The sequence below is a fragment of the Protomyctophum parallelum genome (genome assembly GCF_964188405.1).
Source record: "Protomyctophum parallelum genome assembly, chromosome: 11".
Lineage (NCBI taxonomy): Eukaryota > Metazoa > Chordata > Actinopteri > Myctophiformes > Myctophidae > Protomyctophum > Protomyctophum parallelum.
In genome coordinates this window covers 10,394,865-10,413,674 of record NC_139707.1, presented here as the reverse complement: position 1 = coordinate 10,413,674, position 18,810 = coordinate 10,394,865, and the positions used below count along the sequence as shown (strand labels likewise).

General features: G+C 45.6%; 1 protein-coding gene across 5 annotated transcripts in view; it reads right to left on the bottom strand.

The window, feature by feature from the left end:
- Window positions 1-936: 936 nt before the first annotated feature.
- The window catches only part of LOC310867357 (LIM and senescent cell antigen-like-containing domain protein 1), a 48,168-nt gene continuing 30,294 nt past the window's right edge, over window positions 937-18,810 (bottom strand). For 3 of the 5 annotated variants that reach the window (XM_083777350.1, XM_083777349.1, XM_083777346.1), the window contains exons 2-11: window positions 12,535-12,694; window positions 12,162-12,228; window positions 10,669-10,789; window positions 9,896-10,045; window positions 8,347-8,497; window positions 6,822-6,914; window positions 4,864-4,912; window positions 4,212-4,287; window positions 2,658-2,857; window positions 937-2,241 (exon numbers count right to left, since the gene is read on the bottom strand). In XM_083777350.1, the coding sequence (XP_083633476.1) occupies window positions 2,713-2,857; window positions 4,212-4,287; window positions 4,864-4,912; window positions 6,822-6,914; window positions 8,347-8,497; window positions 9,896-10,045; window positions 10,669-10,789; window positions 12,162-12,228; window positions 12,535-12,694 (1,012 nt within the window). In that variant the 3' untranslated portion in view covers window positions 937-2,241; window positions 2,658-2,712. Of the gene's footprint in view, window positions 2,242-2,657; window positions 2,858-4,211; window positions 4,288-4,863; window positions 4,913-6,821; window positions 6,915-7,407; window positions 7,501-8,346; window positions 8,498-9,895; window positions 10,046-10,668; window positions 10,790-12,161; window positions 12,229-12,534; window positions 12,695-18,810 lie in introns of all 5 variants that reach the window. The other 2 variants (XM_083777347.1, XM_083777348.1) reach the window with 2 other exon arrangements.

Below are 18,810 nucleotides of genomic sequence, written 5' to 3'. Positions count from 1 at the left end.
TAGTGTGTATCACTCACTGTCTCTGTCTTGAGCCTACATGAATTTGACCTCGCATGGCATCTTATCAGCCAGGTGCCATGGCAACCGGGCCATACCCCCCTTCCCAGCTCGCCGAGACGGCAAGCTGAAGACAGTTATCCTTTGAGGCCTAGATAGACTTCTGTGTTTTGTATTTTTCCATTCCAGTACTTTTCCATACTTTGAGTGCCCGATACTCCTCGGTCGTGCCACGTACCATTCTCCATTTTGTATTGTAGAGTATAAATACTGTCTGCCATTTTGGAGGCAGTAGAGAGAAACCTGCAACCATTCTACTAGACCCCCCCTACGGGGGTCTGGGCTCTGTATTTGATTATTATTGCTGTGTTTGTGTATCCATGTTCCATTCTCTCTGAAACGATAATATAAAACGACTAAAAACCTCCTTCTGCTATGGACGTCTCTCTGTGGGGTAAAATAAGGTAATGTTTTTGTTATGGAGTAATCCTTCCTGTTCATATTAGCTATGTGCTTAAAGTATTTTGGTAAAAGCTAAAGTTAAGTATAAGTATTGTAATGGGATTACTCCTAAAGTAAATGTACTCTGTGAGCATCCGGGGCAGTTTGGGCTTTTGCTTCGGAGACTCACAGCTTATAGCTCTTCGGCTAACGAGAGCTGTTATCTTTATTATGTAGTTAAAGGGGTTTTTACAGTCCGCCCCTGACATTTTTTATCATGATAGGATAAAATTCCTATCAGTTTGATTCTAGGCTTAAACTATAATTGATACAAATATTTGTTATAAATCTCTATGGGAAAAATGAATGGCCGATTCTTCAGTGGTGCCACAAAACCACGCCCACTGCTATGCCCTGGCCTATAGAGTTGAAGCTGATTATAAATGGGTTCTCCTGATTGGACGGGGGGGGGGAAATAATGTACATACAGTACACATGGACTGAGACAGATCTTTATTCAGAGAAATGTTATTACAGCGCCATGAAAAACATTTGATCACCGTTCAGTCATTTAACACGCACAGCTGTGTGGTTTACATAACAATAGACATTGCTTTATGCATTGCAATAACGTGTGTGTGTGTGTGTGTGTGTGCGCGCGTGCGAGCGTGCGTGTATTATAATATGAGTTGTGTAATGAAATGTGGCTGATATAGAAAATCTAAATCCCATACAACAATGGAATGTATCATTGTCATCATACCACCGCAGTAGCTATGCAAAAAAAAGTAAGAAAGAAAAAAAGAAGAGCTTATAACCATTTCAAGACGGAAATGATTCCGTTCTATTCAAACATTTGGTTTAGAAATTATTCCCAAGTTATTTTTGGTGTAAAAGGAACCAGTTGTAGAACCAAAGTTATTTTGGTGGAAAAAGGGGCCTCAGAGTTACAGACCCACAAAGGGATGCATTTGGTTCCCCAACTATCAATCATTTATCAGGGGACCCCCTGGAACCCCCTCAAGGACCACCCAAAACCGCACTTGACAGTTGACACGCACAACGAACGTCGATTATGATTTCGATACAGAGAATAATAGTAAGGCATACCAACAAACAAACGATGGCATATTCGGCTGTTGTAACTGTAACAGCAAATATTATTTGTCATTAACAGTCTGTGCATGAAGGCAATACAACGTATAATAATAAAACAACATAAAAAAAGTATATGTATATCCTTTATATAATATAAGTCAAAATGTCTAAGGCAGTAACAGATCCAGCAGGAGATATTATTACACACGTTAAATATCGTCAAACCATAATAATTATTATAATAAAGGTAATTTTAGTCGCCTCCTTCCCGTAACATCTCTTTGGCTGATTTGCTTTGCTTTTGTTTAGGCATTTTTTTATATATCAGTAACATCATCTGCTTGGAGAATAGTCTGGCAGACTGGCACCGTCGGTAGTGAAATAAAATAGAATATATCGTTGTGAAATGTACAGGGACCGTTTTAATGAGTTGATTTTAAAAGTCACAAGAGAGAAAATATTAAAAAGAATAACATTTGTATAAAGTGGTCTCCGTAGACGGGTATGAATAAGGCAAAGCGACAGCGCCGCCGCGCTCATACGGCCGTATGAGCGTAAACCTCGTCCCCCGGCTGCTCCGGTCGGTCTCTCTACTTCCGCGCGACCGTTTCGGAAAGCTTCTTCAGCCTCTTCTTCAGCTCCAGGGGGAACTTCTCGTAACACTTCTTGCACACAGGCTTCATGTCGAACTCCACAAACTTGTTCCTGTGGGTTTGGAGAGAGAGAGAGAGAGAGAGAGAGAGAGAGAGAGAGAAAACAGCTGCGGGTGTCAGTGTTCATTTTTGAGCGGTGTCACTAGAGTAATATAGTAAGAGAGTGGCGACACTAGCGTTGACTCCCATTGTAACATTGGAATGCGGAAGTGCTCATTCTATCTCAATGGGATAGTTCCAGCCATAGGAATGTTTGGATATATATATAGGGCGCCTGTAGCCCATAGGCGCCCGTCGCTACTCTCCTACTCTACACTCTGGGTGTCACACCATCTCCTATGCACAGCAATGTGTGTCTGTCTGTGAGCTACCCTCGGACACAGAGCTCTATATTAGCGACTGAGCTGCCGCCGGACACAACAGAGAGAAGCAGAAAAGGCCAGAGGAAAGAAAGGAGGAAACACTAACCAAAGGATGGCGGGATGAGAAGTGGGGGTAGAAAGGAGGGACAGAGGATATGATGTCACAGACACATGGGTATGATGGCCGATTTCTTCTTCTTCTCCTTCTCCTTCTCGCGCTTGGCGAGCCGGCGCTTCACATCGTCCGGCATGCGCTCGTAGCAGTGCTTGCACACCGGCTTCAGGTCCACCTCCACAAACTTGTCCCTGAAGGGGGCGCCGTCGTACCGTGACAGGGGTGGTGGTGGGGGTAGGAGCCAGAGAGGAAGGGAGACGGGAAGCGACGGAGAAAGGAAAACAGCAGGAAGAAGAAGAAGAATCAGAAAAGATGAGTCGTAAAAGAGGGCAACAGAAAAGTCTTGAGATAAGCGTAGCCTACAGAGAGAGAGCAGGTGAGATGATGATGATGATATCATGAGAGATAGTCCACTTGCCACAATGTGAATCCTGGCATATTGAGTACACCAACGTTTTATGTTATAAATGTTGAGTAGGGGTCCCCAGCATGTAGAAACTGATGTTATAAATGTTGAGTAGGGGTCCCCAGCATGTAGAAACTGATGTTATAAATGTTGAGTAGGGGTCCCCAGCATGTAGAAACTGATGTTAGAAATGTTGAGTAGGGGTCCCCAGCATGTAGAAACTGCCGGATGCTAACTTGCATATGTTGAGCAAATTTCATAATTGGCATAATAATATGTGACCATACCATTAGCAACCGATATAAGACAAAACATTCTAAATTTCATCATGCTTTAAGTAGCATGTGATGTGTCAAACTAGGGGGATTCAAGATTCTGAATCCATTCCAAGCATATACGTTTCGCACAAAAAAACATTTGTTGGGCTAAAAACGGCCATAGCCGTCATCACAAATATGATGAGGTCAGCACATTTGAGCTGTGGCTATGGCAGATGAAAATCTCCTAGTTTGACATGTCATAACACATTAGGGTACTCAAAATGCCTGAGTTCACATTGGGCTCTATGGGTTGGCAAGTAGACTAAGATGGGAGAGACAGAGAGAAAAATGTTGCTTCAGTGAGAAAAGTGCAGAGACATCAGGAACTGTCAAGATAAGACTGCCTGGGTGTTCCGCAGTGAAGTCAACATGGAACCAAACCGCTCCGTGAGGGGGTTCCGTACGGAGGGCGGTCCCCAGCTAAATGACTGATAGTTAGGTTCTGTACGTGGGGCTAAATGACTGATAGTTAGGTTCTGTACGTGGGGCTAAATGACTGATAGTTAGGTTCTATACGTGAGGCTGATAGGTAGGACTTACTTCAGGGTTGAGGCTAAATGACTGATAGGTAGGACTTACTTCAGGGTTGAGGCTAAATGACTGATAGTTAGGTTCTGTACGTGGGGCTAAATGACTGATAGTTAGGTTCTGTACATGGGGCTAAATGACTGATAGTTAGGTTCTGTACGTGGGGCTAAATGACTGATAGTTAGGTTCTGTACGTGAGGCTAAATGACTGATAGTTAGGTTCTGTACGTGAGGCTGATAGGTAGGACTTACTTCTGGGTTGAGGCTAAATGACTGATAGGTAGGACTTACTTCAGGGTGAGTTTGGTGTTGCAGGTGGAGCAGGCGAAACAGTTGACGCACCAGGCCTTGTTCAGGGCAGACACCACTGGAAGACACCAAACAGTGGTCATTTTAACCACCAAAACTACCAAACGTGGTCATTTTAACCACCAAAACTACCAAACGTGGTCATTTTAACCACCAAAACTACCAAACATGGTCATTTTAACCACCAAAACTACCAAACCGTGTCAATGTGTTGATTTCGTCGACTAATACTATAATCGAAAAATCCTACCTTTTTTCACTAACGGACACTAAATGGAAACTAAATAATAACTAAGCTACAATGACAAAAAAAAGACTAAATATATCGACAATTGTGTCAACAAATAAAAACTAGACTAAAATGTTAGGAAAGGACTAGTGGACAAGAGATAAGTAAAAGACACAAGTCATTGCATGCTGAAAATACCAGATCTACAAGCTTGTAGATTCGCCTATTTTCAGCATGCAACCACGTGAAAAATCTGCCATTACGACGTTGATATAATTATTCGTTAAAATAGGTACCGGATCGCAGCTTTGAACAATATTTCTTGTCTAAAGTTGTTCATAACAGCAGCATGATGCAAACCCCTACTTTAAAGCACACAGGATTTTTATTTATTTTAAATCTCACCATCGCCTTCAATAACTCGATTGCAGTGGTAGCAGACGTCCCCAAAGAGCTGTGGAACGGACAGACAGGTTAGCAATGTAGTGAAAAATGTCAAACAATTCATAAAACCACTTCAACCCTATACAGTACCTTGTCGCCGTGTTCATTTTTTTGAGTAAGACTAAAGGTGGCCTTACACTAGCCGATAATCAGGCATTTTTGACGCTCGGGGGGTGCCCGACTCAATCGATCTGCTCGGGGCCGCTCAAAGCGCGATCGGGATCGGCCTGATCAACATCAAGAATGTTTGATATTTGCTCTGCCCCGCTCCGATTAGCCTGTAGTGTGTGGTGCTATCAGATTTCAGATTGAAAATAAATCAGAATGTGCTGTCTAAATGAACACTGCCTTGTTGACCCTGGCGTCCCACAGGGCTCTGCACTTGGTCCAGCAGTATTTACCTCTACCACACAAATCTTTGCTGAAAATAGCTGATGTGTCGAAATGTGTTGAAAATAGTCGATCTACCACCTTGCACATCGGCTATTTAAATAGTCGATCTACCACCTTGCACATCGGCTATTTAAAATAGTCGATCTACCACCTTGCACATCGGCTATTTAAATAGTCGATCTACCACCTTGCACATCGGCTATTTAAAATAGTCAATCTACCACCTTGCACATCGGCTATTTAAAATAGTCGATCTACCACCTTCAGCTATTTCCGACGCCCGTTCGCCCAGCAGAACAGGTACGCTAGGGTTGAAGTGGTTGATGCTAGTCTCTGTCCATCCTACAGATGCATGCTGCATTCACGGCACCATGCATCAAAATGCTTTACCCACTCACTGAATCTCCTCCATTGAACCACAAGGTGGTGCCATTACCTCGGATACGAACTCCTGTCTCACTGTCTATACTGCAGCTAACTTCACTCACATTAGCCAATATTCCAACACCCCAAACCTCGCCAACTCGCTCACTCACGCTCGCTCGCTCCAGCATGGAGGTGTTACCATGAAATTGGTGACCTGCTGAAATGTGTGACCATCGTGTGGACTTACATGGAGGTCTTTTAAAAATGTGTCCTAAATACCTGCGAGGTTGAACTCTGCTAACACACAGTGGACACTGACGTCATGTGATCGTCTACACATGATCGTCACACATTTCAGCAGGTCACCAATTTTACCGTAACACCACCATTATGCTGGACTGAGCGAGTGTGAGTGAGCGAGTGGCCGAGGTTTTGGGGTGTTGGAATAAGGAATTAAAAAAATTGGGTTAATTTATTTGCACCTGTGAAGAGCTCTACGTTGCATTACCTGGTTGTCGTGGGAATTACAATTCAGGCATTTATCAGATGCTCTTAATCCAGAGCGACTTCTTACAGTACAGTCTGTACAATGAAACTATGAGTATTCACTATAGAGTGCTATGTCTACATAAAACGCTATCAAAATGATCTAACTTTAGCCTGTGCATACGCATGTAAGGTCGTCAAGGCTAGGGCAAGTGCTACGGTCTAAGATGGAGTCTGAAGAGGTGGGTTCATTCCATAGTTTTGGAGCCAGAAGGGAGAAGAGTCTGGGGCGTGTGGGCGTATAGACCGGCGGCGACCTGGGGCAGCGGTGGCTCAGCGTTAGAGTGGCCGGATGGTAACCGCAAGGTTGCCAGTTCGAACCCTGTGGGCTCCCCCAGAGTTAGTGTCGAAGTGTCCTTGAGCAAGGCACTGAACCCCTAATTGCTCCTGATGTGCAGGTTGGTGCCTTGCATGGTTTCCGCCGCCATCGGTGTATGAATGTGTGTGTGAATGGGTGAATGTAATGCACAATCTATGTAAAGCGCCTTGGATAAAGGCGCTATACAAATGCACCGTTTACCATTTAGACCTGATCAGTTTGAGGGTGCTAATATTACCTGGTGGCTGTAGTGGGTTCTCATGGTGCATTACCTGGTGGTTGTAGTGGGTCTTACCTGGTTGTAGTGGGTCTCACAGTAGGCGAGGCCCTTGCGCTCGTAGTGGCGATGTCCCAGGAAGGGTTTCTCACACTTAGCGCACACAAAATGCTGCAAACACACAAACAAACAAAGGCCCACAGCACACGCGGTTAGCACTGAGATATCAGCCCAGTGTGGGGCCGACCGACGCACAGCCCAGCCAGTACATCACATCATCTGGTTAGCACTAAGAGAACCAACCCACTCCATCCCCCCATCCCCGTTCATCTTCCACAGACAGACAGACGCATCTGAGGTTCTGATGAAATGAACAGCACGCGTTTTAGAACGCACAGAACCTGCAGCACGTTTTCAATCTGCCTGTGAAGATGGAGGATGGATGGAGTGAGTCAGCCAGCGAGTGACACAATGCAGCAGGCTAGCCAGGCTTATAAGGGCCATTCACACCAAGCAACCACAGCGTTGGGCCTCCGAGCCCAGGGACCCCTCACCAGGCTCCTCCGAGCCCAGAGAGCCCTCACCAGGCTACTCCCTCTGGGCCAGGCCCCTCCGAGTACCAGAGAGCCCTCACCAGGCCCCTCCGAGCCCAGAGAGCCCTCACCATGTCAAAGTGTCTCTCACAGTACTTGTGGCCGTTTCGCTCATAGTACGGCTGACCCTGGAAGGGGCGCTCGCACACAGAGCACACATGGTGCTGCGGAGAGAGAGAGAGAGAGAGAGAGAGAGAGAGAGAGAGAGAGAGACAGATAGAGAGAAAGAGAGAGAGAGACAGATAAAGAGAAAGAGAGAGAGACAGATAAAGAGACAGAGGGCTATGCTGAAGGCAAGACGGGGGAAATTATGAAAGGCAAAGAGCAGTGGTTCTCAACGTCAACCTTTTGGAAAGAAAGCGAGCCTGTAACTGGTAGAAAGTACAAAATGGAACCAAATGGACCCTTACGGGTCTGTGACTCTGAGAGTGTAACACATGGAACCAAATGGACCCTAAGAGGCCTGTAACTCTGAGAGTGTAACACATGGAACCAAATGGACCCTTAGGGGTCTGTGACTCTGAGAGTGTAACACATGTCATCAAGATGTGATTCACAATGTTAATGATTTTTTTTTCCAGATCTCCAGTTCTAGGAAACACAGAATTTCAAAGGTATATTAATAATGACAGTAAAATATTGACAGAGTAGATTGTGTGCACATCTCAATGCCTATATTCAGGCCAGGTGCTGGACGTCAGGCATCAAGGCAAACATCAAAGGAGAGGAAGAACATCCAGCACACCACTTTGTAGAGCTCTGAGGCTTACTTTAATTGACAAGGAATATGCAACGTTTCGACCGGGTCTTCATCAGGCAAAAACATTTTTTTTTGCCTGATGAAGACCTAGACGGTCGAAAGGATGTTCTTCCTCTTCTTTGATAGTAAAATGTTGAACATGAGTGGTATTCCCCTTTAATCCAGAGAGCGACTTTCAAAATGATAAAAAAAAACGATGTCTAAATCAATCCTAACAACGCTAATATATAATGTGTAGTTCCTGCAGTACCTCGACGTGCCACTGCTTCCCCATGGCGTTGACCACGCGGCCCTCGATGGGTCTTCTGCAGGCGCCACAGATCGGGACGCCCATCTTGTCGTGACACGGAAGACAGTACAGCTCCCCCTTCAGCTCCCTGGCATCGGCCGTCAGCTCCTTACTGCACGCACACGCACACACACACACACACACACACACACACACACACACACATACAATTAATTATGTACAGTTCAGCTCCCCCTTCAGCTCCCTGGCATCAGCCGTCAGCTCCTTACTGCAGAGATTTATGTATGCACAGATTTATGTATTTACTTTGTACCAGAGGGAAGTAGTTGAAACTCCCTGCAGAGTGGATGAAAGGAGGTCATTTGCTATCTTGACAGCTTTTCTTTCTAAGTACCTCCTTGTAGACACAATTTAATTGTTTCTGTCGCTTTTTGAGGTTATAGGTTCACTATTCACAATCTAGCCGAGTTTGACTCAGACAAAGCTCTCAATGGTCTCGCACCTCAGACAAAGCTCTCAATGGTCTCGCACCTTCCTACCTACATGACTGCCTGCCTAAATATGTCCCAAACCGCCCCCTAAGGTCTTCCACTGCTGGCCTGCTCGCTTTGCCTAAAAAAATGGCAACTAAAAAATACGGGGAAGCAGCTTTTTGCTTCTACGGGCCGTCGGCATGGAACAAGCTCCCACTGTACCTTCGTCAGGCAGCCTCTGTAGACATTTTTAAAGCTCAGCTCAAGACCCACTTCTACAACATTGCTTTTAATTGATCTTTTATTTTTTGTTATTCATGTCCTCACTGTATTGCATTACTGCTTGTTTTTTAATGTCGTTGCCTTGCTTTTCTTTTATTCTCCATTGTTCTGTGCTATACAAATAAAGTTTTATTATTATTATTATTCGCTGCAGCATGCTTCTTCCTTTTACATTCTGCAGCTTGCTTCCTCCTTTTACATTAAGATTGTCATACCAGGCCCAGGCCGTAGCGTAACGGTCTGGGCACCGGACTGGTAATCCAGTCGGACTGGTAATCCAGTCGCAGTGTGCCGCGGGTTCGACTCCCGGACCCGACACGGCCTTTACTGCATGTCATCCCCCCATCTCTCTCCCGTTTCCTGTCAGCCTACTGTCTGTCCCTTCAAAAATCAATAAAAGGCGTAAGCCGCAAAAAAAAAATCTTAAAAAAAAAAAAAGATTGTCATACCACATTGCCATGTTAAAAGTCAAAGGTTCAGGTTCAGGTTCTTATAGACTGTTTCCATAATATACTATAGCTAACTCTAGAGGAGTTGAGCTTGCGTAGTAGGTGGATACGTTATAAATAATCTGGTAATATTTAAAATAGTCTACTACCTCCACTTATTTGATTGATATGGACTGGTTGTGTTCAGATGAGGACGCCCAGAATTATTTGAATTTGGCCGCCGACCCCCCCATCTGAAAATATGCAGTTCCAGGGATTCCCACCCCTCACAGAAGCACAGATTTGTGTGTGTGCGTGTGTGCGTGTGTGTGTGTGTGTGTGTGCGTGCGTGTGTGGGCACTGTACCCGCAGTTGTTGCAGTTGAAGTGGTCGGGGTGGTACGGGTCGTTCTTGAACAGCAGCGGCTGCTCCTCGATGATAGCGTGACATTTCTGACAGATGTACTTCCCCAGACCGCGAGCCTTCTCTCTGTTGTGGCACGGACGGCACAGGTGTCTGGGAGAGAGACATAGAGAGACAGGGAGGGAGGGAGGGAGAGAGAGATACATAGAGAGACAGGGAGGGAGGGAGGGAGAGAGAGATACATAGAGAGGTAGGGATGGAGGGAGAGAGAGAGGGGGTGGGGGGAAGGGAGAGAGAGATAAAATATGTTTAAGTTTGACTTTCTCCTATAAACAAACCCTTTTCTGAAATAAAAAAAATCACACCTGTGTGAAGTGAGGGGCGCTTTTATCATCTTACTACATGATGATGTAAAACAAACAAAAGTGACAAAACGAACGTTAAATTGTGTCTTTTTAAAACAAACATTGAACTAAAAACAAACATTAAACCTGTGTTTAGGAGGGGCTAGCGCCCCTCAAAAATAAATTAACCCATTTTGGACGGGAACCCCTTTTGGTGTTAGCATCATGCTATGCTTTAGCTCGGTGGCTTGTAGCACACTTGTAGGTCTGCTATTTTTGAAAAATCGAAGAACGACTGACATAGAAACATAGCTTTTTCAGAAAACTGTCAGGATGTAGAAGAACATTTTTAGAATCTGATCTCAGGTCAAAAAAATTAGAAAGGTATTCAATCAATCAATCAATCAATCAATCACGCTGACGTCAGCCTACCTGCCGGCGTTCTTCACGAAGCCCACGTCGGCCAGCACCGCCTGGCAGAGGTCGCAGCAGAAGCAGTCTGGATGCCAGCTCTGGTTCATGGCCTTGATGACCCGGCCGATGATGAACTCCCCTAGTGGACACATGCAGTACAACATAATGTCATTAAAACCCATTCTGACCTGAGATCAGATTCTAAAAACGTCTTCTACATCCTGACAGTTTTCTGAAAAAGCTATGTTTCTATGTCAGTCGTTCTTCGATTTTTCTAAAATAGCAGATCTACAAGCTCGTAGCACGCCACTCGGTGGCGCGCTATGAGCTTGTAGATCTGCTATTTTTCAATAGCTAAAGCATAGCATAATGCTAACACCAAAATGGGTTCCCGCCCAAAATGGGTTAACACTTACACTAGAGCGCTGCCCGGGTTGTGATGTCAGTCAGAACAAGCCAGCTCTATATATGGAGATACAGGGGTGATCAAGTCCAGAGCCCGGGCAGAGGCTTTTGTGCTGGTTCTGGACAACCAGGACAATGCAGAGTACCCGTTCCACCCATCTGTCTGTGTCCCTTTTATGCCCATATATGGAGTTCTGTGTCAGGCATGCCCAAATATGAAGTGTTAGAGAGAGATATATTTTATTTGTGTCCTGGGAAGAAATTTGTCTTAGACAAAGGGCCCGCATGCAAGCGTAGCCCTAGTCCATGTCGCCACAGTGCAGCGCCAAATACATCTTTCTTGCATCATAGAAAGCGACTGCCTTCTTCAGAAGCTACGAGAGAATGTGTTGTGACGTCAGAACAGGCCAGCTCCATATATGGAGCCTGGGCAGGGGCCCATAGCTGTCCAGAGCCCGGGCAGAGGCCTTTTGTTCTGGTTCTGGACAACCGTGGGTCTGACCCGACTCGACACCGAGGGGGTGTGGAACACGTGTGTCGAATTTGAGGTCGTGGGGCGAATGCTACAGACATGATGCATTTAAAGATAAAACAATGATCAATCATAACAACCTCAGATGTTTATCAAATAATGTCAGAGTTAATACAGTGCGTTTTATTCATGTTGTTTGGTGAGTGGTGACACTGCAGTTATTCATGTTTGGTGAGTGGTCAGTTTACGGCCAAGCTACACCAGGCTTTTCTCGTGCGTTTACTCTAAACGTGCGGACCGTGCGTGCGTGAGCCAAATGCCCTGGCTACATCGATCTGTCAGACGCGCGGCAGATTTGTGTGGGACCTTCCGGGAGGATATATAGATACGCGCGCATGGGGGCATACGCACGTAATTTTTTTAGAACCGATCCTATTTTTAGAGCACGCGTAGGATGGCCCGCGGTATCCGTGCGTCTGGTGTAGCTGGTATCATTGACATATATTGGTCCTATCCAAACGCACTGTACGCGCGCAGTAAACGCATACGCTTACGCACGCGCGCGAAACTGCCTGGTGTAGCTTGGCCGTTATGTTGTTTGGTGAGTGGTGACACTGCAGTTGCGTCAACTCACCACACTGGTGGCAGCAGGGAGCAAACAGCATCTGGAAGTCGTGCTCGCAGTACTTCCTGCCTTCGAACTGCAGAAGAAGAATACAAAAATAAATCACACCCGTGTGAAGTGAGGGGCGCTCTTCGTACGGCATCCATCATACATCATCTTATTCCGGCCAATCACAATGTGCTTAAATTTTGCTTCAAATGTGTGTGTGTGTATGTGTGTGTGTGCTCTACCTCATAGAACAGGCCCTCAAGGTGTGTGTGTGTGTGTGCTCCAGCTCAGAGAACAGGCCCTCAGGGAGTGTGTGTGTGTGTGTGTGTGTGTGTGTGTGTGTGTGTGTGTGTGTGTGTGTGTGTGTGTGTGTGTGTGTGCGTGCGTGCTCTACCTCATAGAACAGGCCCTCAGGGAACTGCTGGAAGCACTGGGCGCAGACGAAGCACTGCTCGTGGTAAAGTTCTCCGTTGCTGTTGACAATCTTCTCGGCCGGAGCGAAGCCGCTCTTGCAGCGCTCGCACATGGCGTTGGCGAGGGCGTTGGCCATGTTGCTGCAACCAATCAGAGGAGAGGAGAGGAGACGTTAAGACTTAGTGGTGCACGATGTAATCGAGCTGCAATGTGAAAGCCATCCGTACTAAAAAGAAGTAGGGATGTCCCGATAACCTTTTTTCGTTTCCGATGCGATCCCGAAAAAATATCTTATTTTGAAGTCCACCGACCGGGAATAGTATTTATAGCTATCTAGCTATATATCTCGTGTTGTGTTTATAGCAGACTCCTTACTCAATGTGCACTTGCAGTTTGGGGCAACTCCAAAGCAAACTCCACATGCCCCAGCCCCCAACATTGGATTTACCTGCCATAGTGTCAACCCCTTAAACCTGTGTGGGATCGCTGGTTAGACTGCCATAGTGTCAACCCCTTACCCCTGTGTGGGATCACTGGTTAGACTGCCATAGTGTCAACCCCTTACCCCTGTGTGGGATCGCTGGTTAGACTGCCATAGTGTCAACCCCTTACCCCTGTGTGGGATCGCTGGTTAGACTGCCATAGTGTCAACCCCTTACCCCTGTGTGGGATCACTGGTTAGACTGGCATAGTGTCAACCCCTTACCCCTGTGTGGGATCACTGGTTAGACTGGCATAGTGTCAACCCCTTACCCCTGTGTGGGATCACTGGTTAGACTGCCATAGTGTCAACCCCTTACCCCAGTGTCGGATCGCTGGTTAGACTGGCATAGTGTCAACCCCTTACCCCTGTGTGGGATCACTGGTTAGACTGGCATAGTGTCAACCCCTTAACCCCTGTGTGGGATCACTGGTTAGACTGGCATAGTGTCAACCCCTTACCCCTGTGTGGGATCGCTGGTTAGACTGCCATAGTGTCGACCCCTTACCCCTGTGTGGGATCACTGGTTAGACTGGCATAGTGTCAACCCCTTACCCCTGTGTGGGATCGCTGGTTAGACTGCCATAGTGTCGACCCCTTACCCCTGTGTGGGATCGCTGGTTAGACTGCCATAGTGTCAACCCCTTACCCCAGTGTCGGATCGCTGGTTAGACTGGCATAGTGTCAACCCCTTACCCCTGTGTGGGATCGCTGGTTAGACTGGCATATTCGCCGATACCGATATGAACCGATATGACCAAATAAGATCCTATATACTTTTCTGATACCGTATCAGAAAAAGTTAGTGGACTATAATCATATATATTTTATATATTTTTATAATGACACATTATTTTCCGTGGGTTGTACTTCTGGTAGACTAGTTCTACCTGAATGTTGACAAAGGTGACCAGATTTGACTGAGGGACTGCCATCGTGCAACCTCCAGCTTTTCACCAGAGGAGAAAAAACGGAATTAATTAATTTTTTATCCAAAAATGAGTTAATAGCACAGGCAGACTCTTCACATACTAGAGCATTTCCAAAATAAATGCCAGAGCTGAAATCGACATGTAAATATGAAATAAATGCTTAAACATGTACCTATGTAATGTTCCAGTCCACAGAAGTGAACCTTTCAAGCCTGTTTTCTCAACTCGCTGTTTCTCTGCAAGACATTTAATCTAGAAGCCATATCTCCAAAACTGGTGGGTCAAACTGAACAACCAATATAGAGAGATAGAGAGAGAGACAGACAGAGAGAGAGAGACACAGACAGACAGACAGACAGACAGACAGACAGACAGACAGACAGACAGACAGACAGACAGACAGACAGACAGACACAGACACACAGACACACAGACACACAGAGACAGAGACACAGACAGACAGTGTGAAAAAGAGTGAGAGAGTGAAAGAGGAGGCAGATCATTCTTTTTATGTCTGCTTTGTTTAAAAGGTCAGAATTCCAAAGAGCGTCCAGGCAACTGTGACACACACACGCATGCATGCACGCACGTGCACACACGTACATGCGCGCACTCGCACACACACACACACTCACACACCACACACACACACACACACACACGACCATGTAAGGTGTTCAGCGTGTGATGCCATCCATCCATACTGACTGCGTTATATCATTGTGTTTGTGTGTGCGCGTGCGTGTTTGTGTGTGTGCGCACACATGCATTTGTAGTTTTGTACGTGTGTGTGTGTGCATTCCCCATCAGCCTCTGCTCTGTTGCTACACAACAGCACAACCGTGTGTGTGTGTGTGTGTGTGTGTGTGTGTGTGGTGAGTGTGTATGTGTGTGTATGTATGTGTGTGTGTGTGTGTGTGTGTGTGTGTACAGTACCACTTTCGCACCACTGAGGGGTGGGAGGGGCGGGGGGGGGGGGGGGGGGCAAGATGACGGCCCTAGTTACAGTAGATGAGTTGTGAAAACTCCTGCATCTGATCATCCATTTATTACATTAGATTAGACCATAGACCATTTTATGATTTCATCCAGGATGAAAACATTCTCGAGGTAAATGAGTTATGTTTTAGTTATTTCAAATATGCTATTGGCTGTATTCTTCTTGGAAAAATACAAAAAGATACTCCTATGGAAAGGCTATATTATTATACTTATATTGACCAATTTAGTAGGCTTTAGTATAGCCTATGTCAATCAAATCCGCGACCGCAAGAGCCACCATTCTAGGAATGAAGCGATCAGAAAGTACACAACACTGGAGCAGTCTGAGGCTGCAGGGAAAACTGGCCCTTCTTCCCTTTGCAAACCACTCACTATCACTATGGACACTTGTTTTACATCCAACTTTATGAAATATCAGCCTTTGGTGGGATGTATTATGGCCTTTGGGATATCATCGTCAACTTATTGCCCTCGTGTTTGGGAGTCTGGGCCATGAACATAAACTTGTGCTCAGGGGTCTGCAAGTGGGTGGATTGCAAAAGACAGATGCAAAAACGTTGGCTAAACACTGTTCTGTCTCAGATATTATGGACAGTCTGTCTATATCTGGAGAAGGACATGTTTCATTAATCCTTAAGTGGCTTAAAGAAAAAACCACCCTGTCTAGTAGTGTCAAGTAGTAGTACACTATGTCATCTTTGTTCCTCTGTGTGTTAAGCATGTGCAGCAGTTGAACCGTTTAAGCCAAGGTAACCTTCTTCTGATCACTGTTTGGGTCTATTGTAGATCGCCTCTTGTGCAGATCCAAAATATAATAATTTAAATGTGCGTCAGTGTGCATATAGGAAGGAGCCTGTTGCACTCTCACCACCTTGACACAAGATGCTGCATACCTCCATCTGCGTTTACTCTCTCTCTCTCTCTCTCTCTCTCTCTCTCAGTCTCATCACACACGTCTGTCTGTCTGTCTGTCTGGACCTGAAACCCAGCTCATGAACCCACACCCACAGTCTCCAAGAATGCAGGGAGGAAGTGACACATCCCGTGGGCATTTCTACCCCACCTCGCACACGCACGCACACTCCCTAACTCGCCACTACCCTCCCTCGCCCATCCTCCGTCACACAAAAGGCCTTATAAGGAGATGTGGAATGGTAAACAGACCGGAGCTCTGTGACGGACGCTCTGAGTCACAGAGAGATACGAGCTGCAGAAGGACGACACAACCAGGGTTAAAGTTGTTTTAGTAAAGTTGTTTTCAACTAAGGTTCATGTTTTAGGTTGTTAGAGAAGGTAAAAGATGAGTATTCATTATTTTTAAATCAAGCCTCACCCTCGTTTTTTGCGACATGAGCAACTGCAATACGACCAAACAAACAACGTATAAAGCCAAAAAAAAAAGGTTTCTCCTCCTCCTGTCCTGTCTGCGCGGACAAAGCCAACTCTTGTTGTGACAAATCATGACAATAAACACAATGTTTTGGGCCAAACAAAGAATTAGAAAGTAGAAAAAACGGCAGGTTACAACACTTTTCTTGTTGTTTTTCTTCTTTGTAATTATTTGTTTGGTCCAAAATATTGTGTTTGTTGTGATGATTTGTCATGACTCGAGTTGGCTTCGTAAATAAATACTTTATGAAATGCATTGGGATTCATTTCCTGGGCCTGGCGTCGTCATGAAAGGGGGCAGGACTGCGACGCTCTCTTGCGCTGGCTCGGCATATTTGGCATTCGAGCGACGCGCCAGGTTTATCTGTAAACGAGGACGAGACGAGGAGATTGCACATACTGTACGTCCAGAAAGACATGGGCCTGCTGTAGATTACAGTACTGTAGATTACAGTACCCGTTGGGCGTTGGGAGACTTGACTGTCCAGCTGCAAAATGCCTCTCCATGTCATGAAACTATTCCAGCACAGGCAGCGCGAATCCTCGCATGTAGGCATATTTGCGCTCATGCAAAACACTGTTTAAATGGCTTAAGCATCTAACTTGCAACATTGTTTTTAATTGCGCGATTTTACTTGTTTGTACACTTGGAAATATCCTATCAATTTCACATTACATGCCTTTACAAAATATATTTTTTCACATGTATAATATAAATGTTTAGATGCCTGTGACACATTTTATTGCGCTCTCTTTATTATTATTTTCTCTAGTCATCCCCAGTGTCCAGACAGGTGTTGTCTGTCTGTGTGTTTGTGTCCTAATTAAAGTAATCCTGCAAACAGCTGCAAAGCACCAAACACTTCTCGCCAGGCGGCTAACTTAGTACCTCCACTAATCTGGAGCCATGCTGTGCCCATGAGGATCTGATTCTGTTGTTTTTGTTTTGTTTTTACTTTCTAATTGTTTCCACCCAGGTTCTGCTGTTGGGTCATTGTCCTGCAGACTCTACTGAAGTAGCCTCGGCCCCACCCAGGTCTTGCTGATGGGTCATTCTCCTGCAGTCTCTACTGAAGTATAGCCTCTGTCCCAGCCATACTCATCTAGTGCGAAGAGAAAAGCCTGGTCACAACCTAACGCAGAGACGCTATCGGCGGTTCGGAACATCCGTCAGATGCATTTCCCCCGGATACAATATTTTTCCGACCAATCACAACATTTGTTTCATTCACGGAGAATGTAAACTGATTTGTAAAGCGTCAACGTCAGAAGCGGTACTTCTGCCAAAAATCCTTTGGACTTACACCCAAAAAAGATGATAGTGTCTAGAGCGTAGGTCTTGCCCAGCGCGCTACTGAAGGTAACGCACACCATCATTAATGCACGCCTGTGTTGCTGCAGGAGCGAGCCGATAGGCTCGCGTGAATATCGGAGATATGAAGTGTGCGAGTGAATATCGGCCGATCACTGATCGGTGGCCGATTGATCGGAGCATCTCTAACCCAGTCGGCTTAAAGGGTGATTCAGCCCCTGCCCTTTTACCCGTCTGTAAAACAACTGCCCTCTCCAGACCACGAATGCAGCATTTACTGATGGTACAATAAATGCAAATGTCACTCCTTTCCATGCCATGCCGGAAGGCAGCATTCAAGAGAATTGCGTTTATTTCCGAAGTCTCCTGAACTTGAACGCAGCTATTTTGCACTGAACAAATTTGTTTAGAAATCCATATCGTTACACCGCATCTCCACTAGCTAAAGAGTGCTGGGTTGCAGCCCCAAAAATAGCTGATCTACAAGCTCTCAACGCGTCTGCACTCTGCAGACTCTGTACACTTGCAGTATACGCTTTGTACAACAACGTATATTCTGTTGTAAGGCTTAAGTGGTTGAAGTATAGTCTCACTATTTACAATCAACTTAAAATACCAAAGTGATTGTGATATTGTTTCTGTGTACTCTAGCGGTCATCATTTTTCGACCGTGGTCGAGAGCATAGATTTCACAACGCCACACCAGGGTTCCCGGTCTTTCATTTCCATCCCCAGTTCCTGCTTACTGATGCCTGTGTCCCTAGCGATGACATCAGGGAACGACAGTTTTCTACCTTTGGTCTGCTTTGAGGCACGACTCCAGAGGAGAAGGAAGATATAACCTCATGATCATCTCTGTAGCATTGGCCGGCAAACTGTGTTCTTCTGGATCGGACTAGTGAAGAAACACGGGGAAGTTGCCGTATATTAGATAATTTAGATTAGTCGATGGGTATAGCTCTTCCAAGACAGATGTAGCGCTCTCATTAGAAGGCGCGTGTACAGTAAGTGCCATCCAGCCGATTCTCTAATTGTCTCGAAGCCATAGAGAAGAATCGGCTCGACGTTCGTCCTAAATATTCTTTACTACCTCTTACTAAGCTGGGATGACCAGATCTTATGCATGTTACTGCAGGCTCA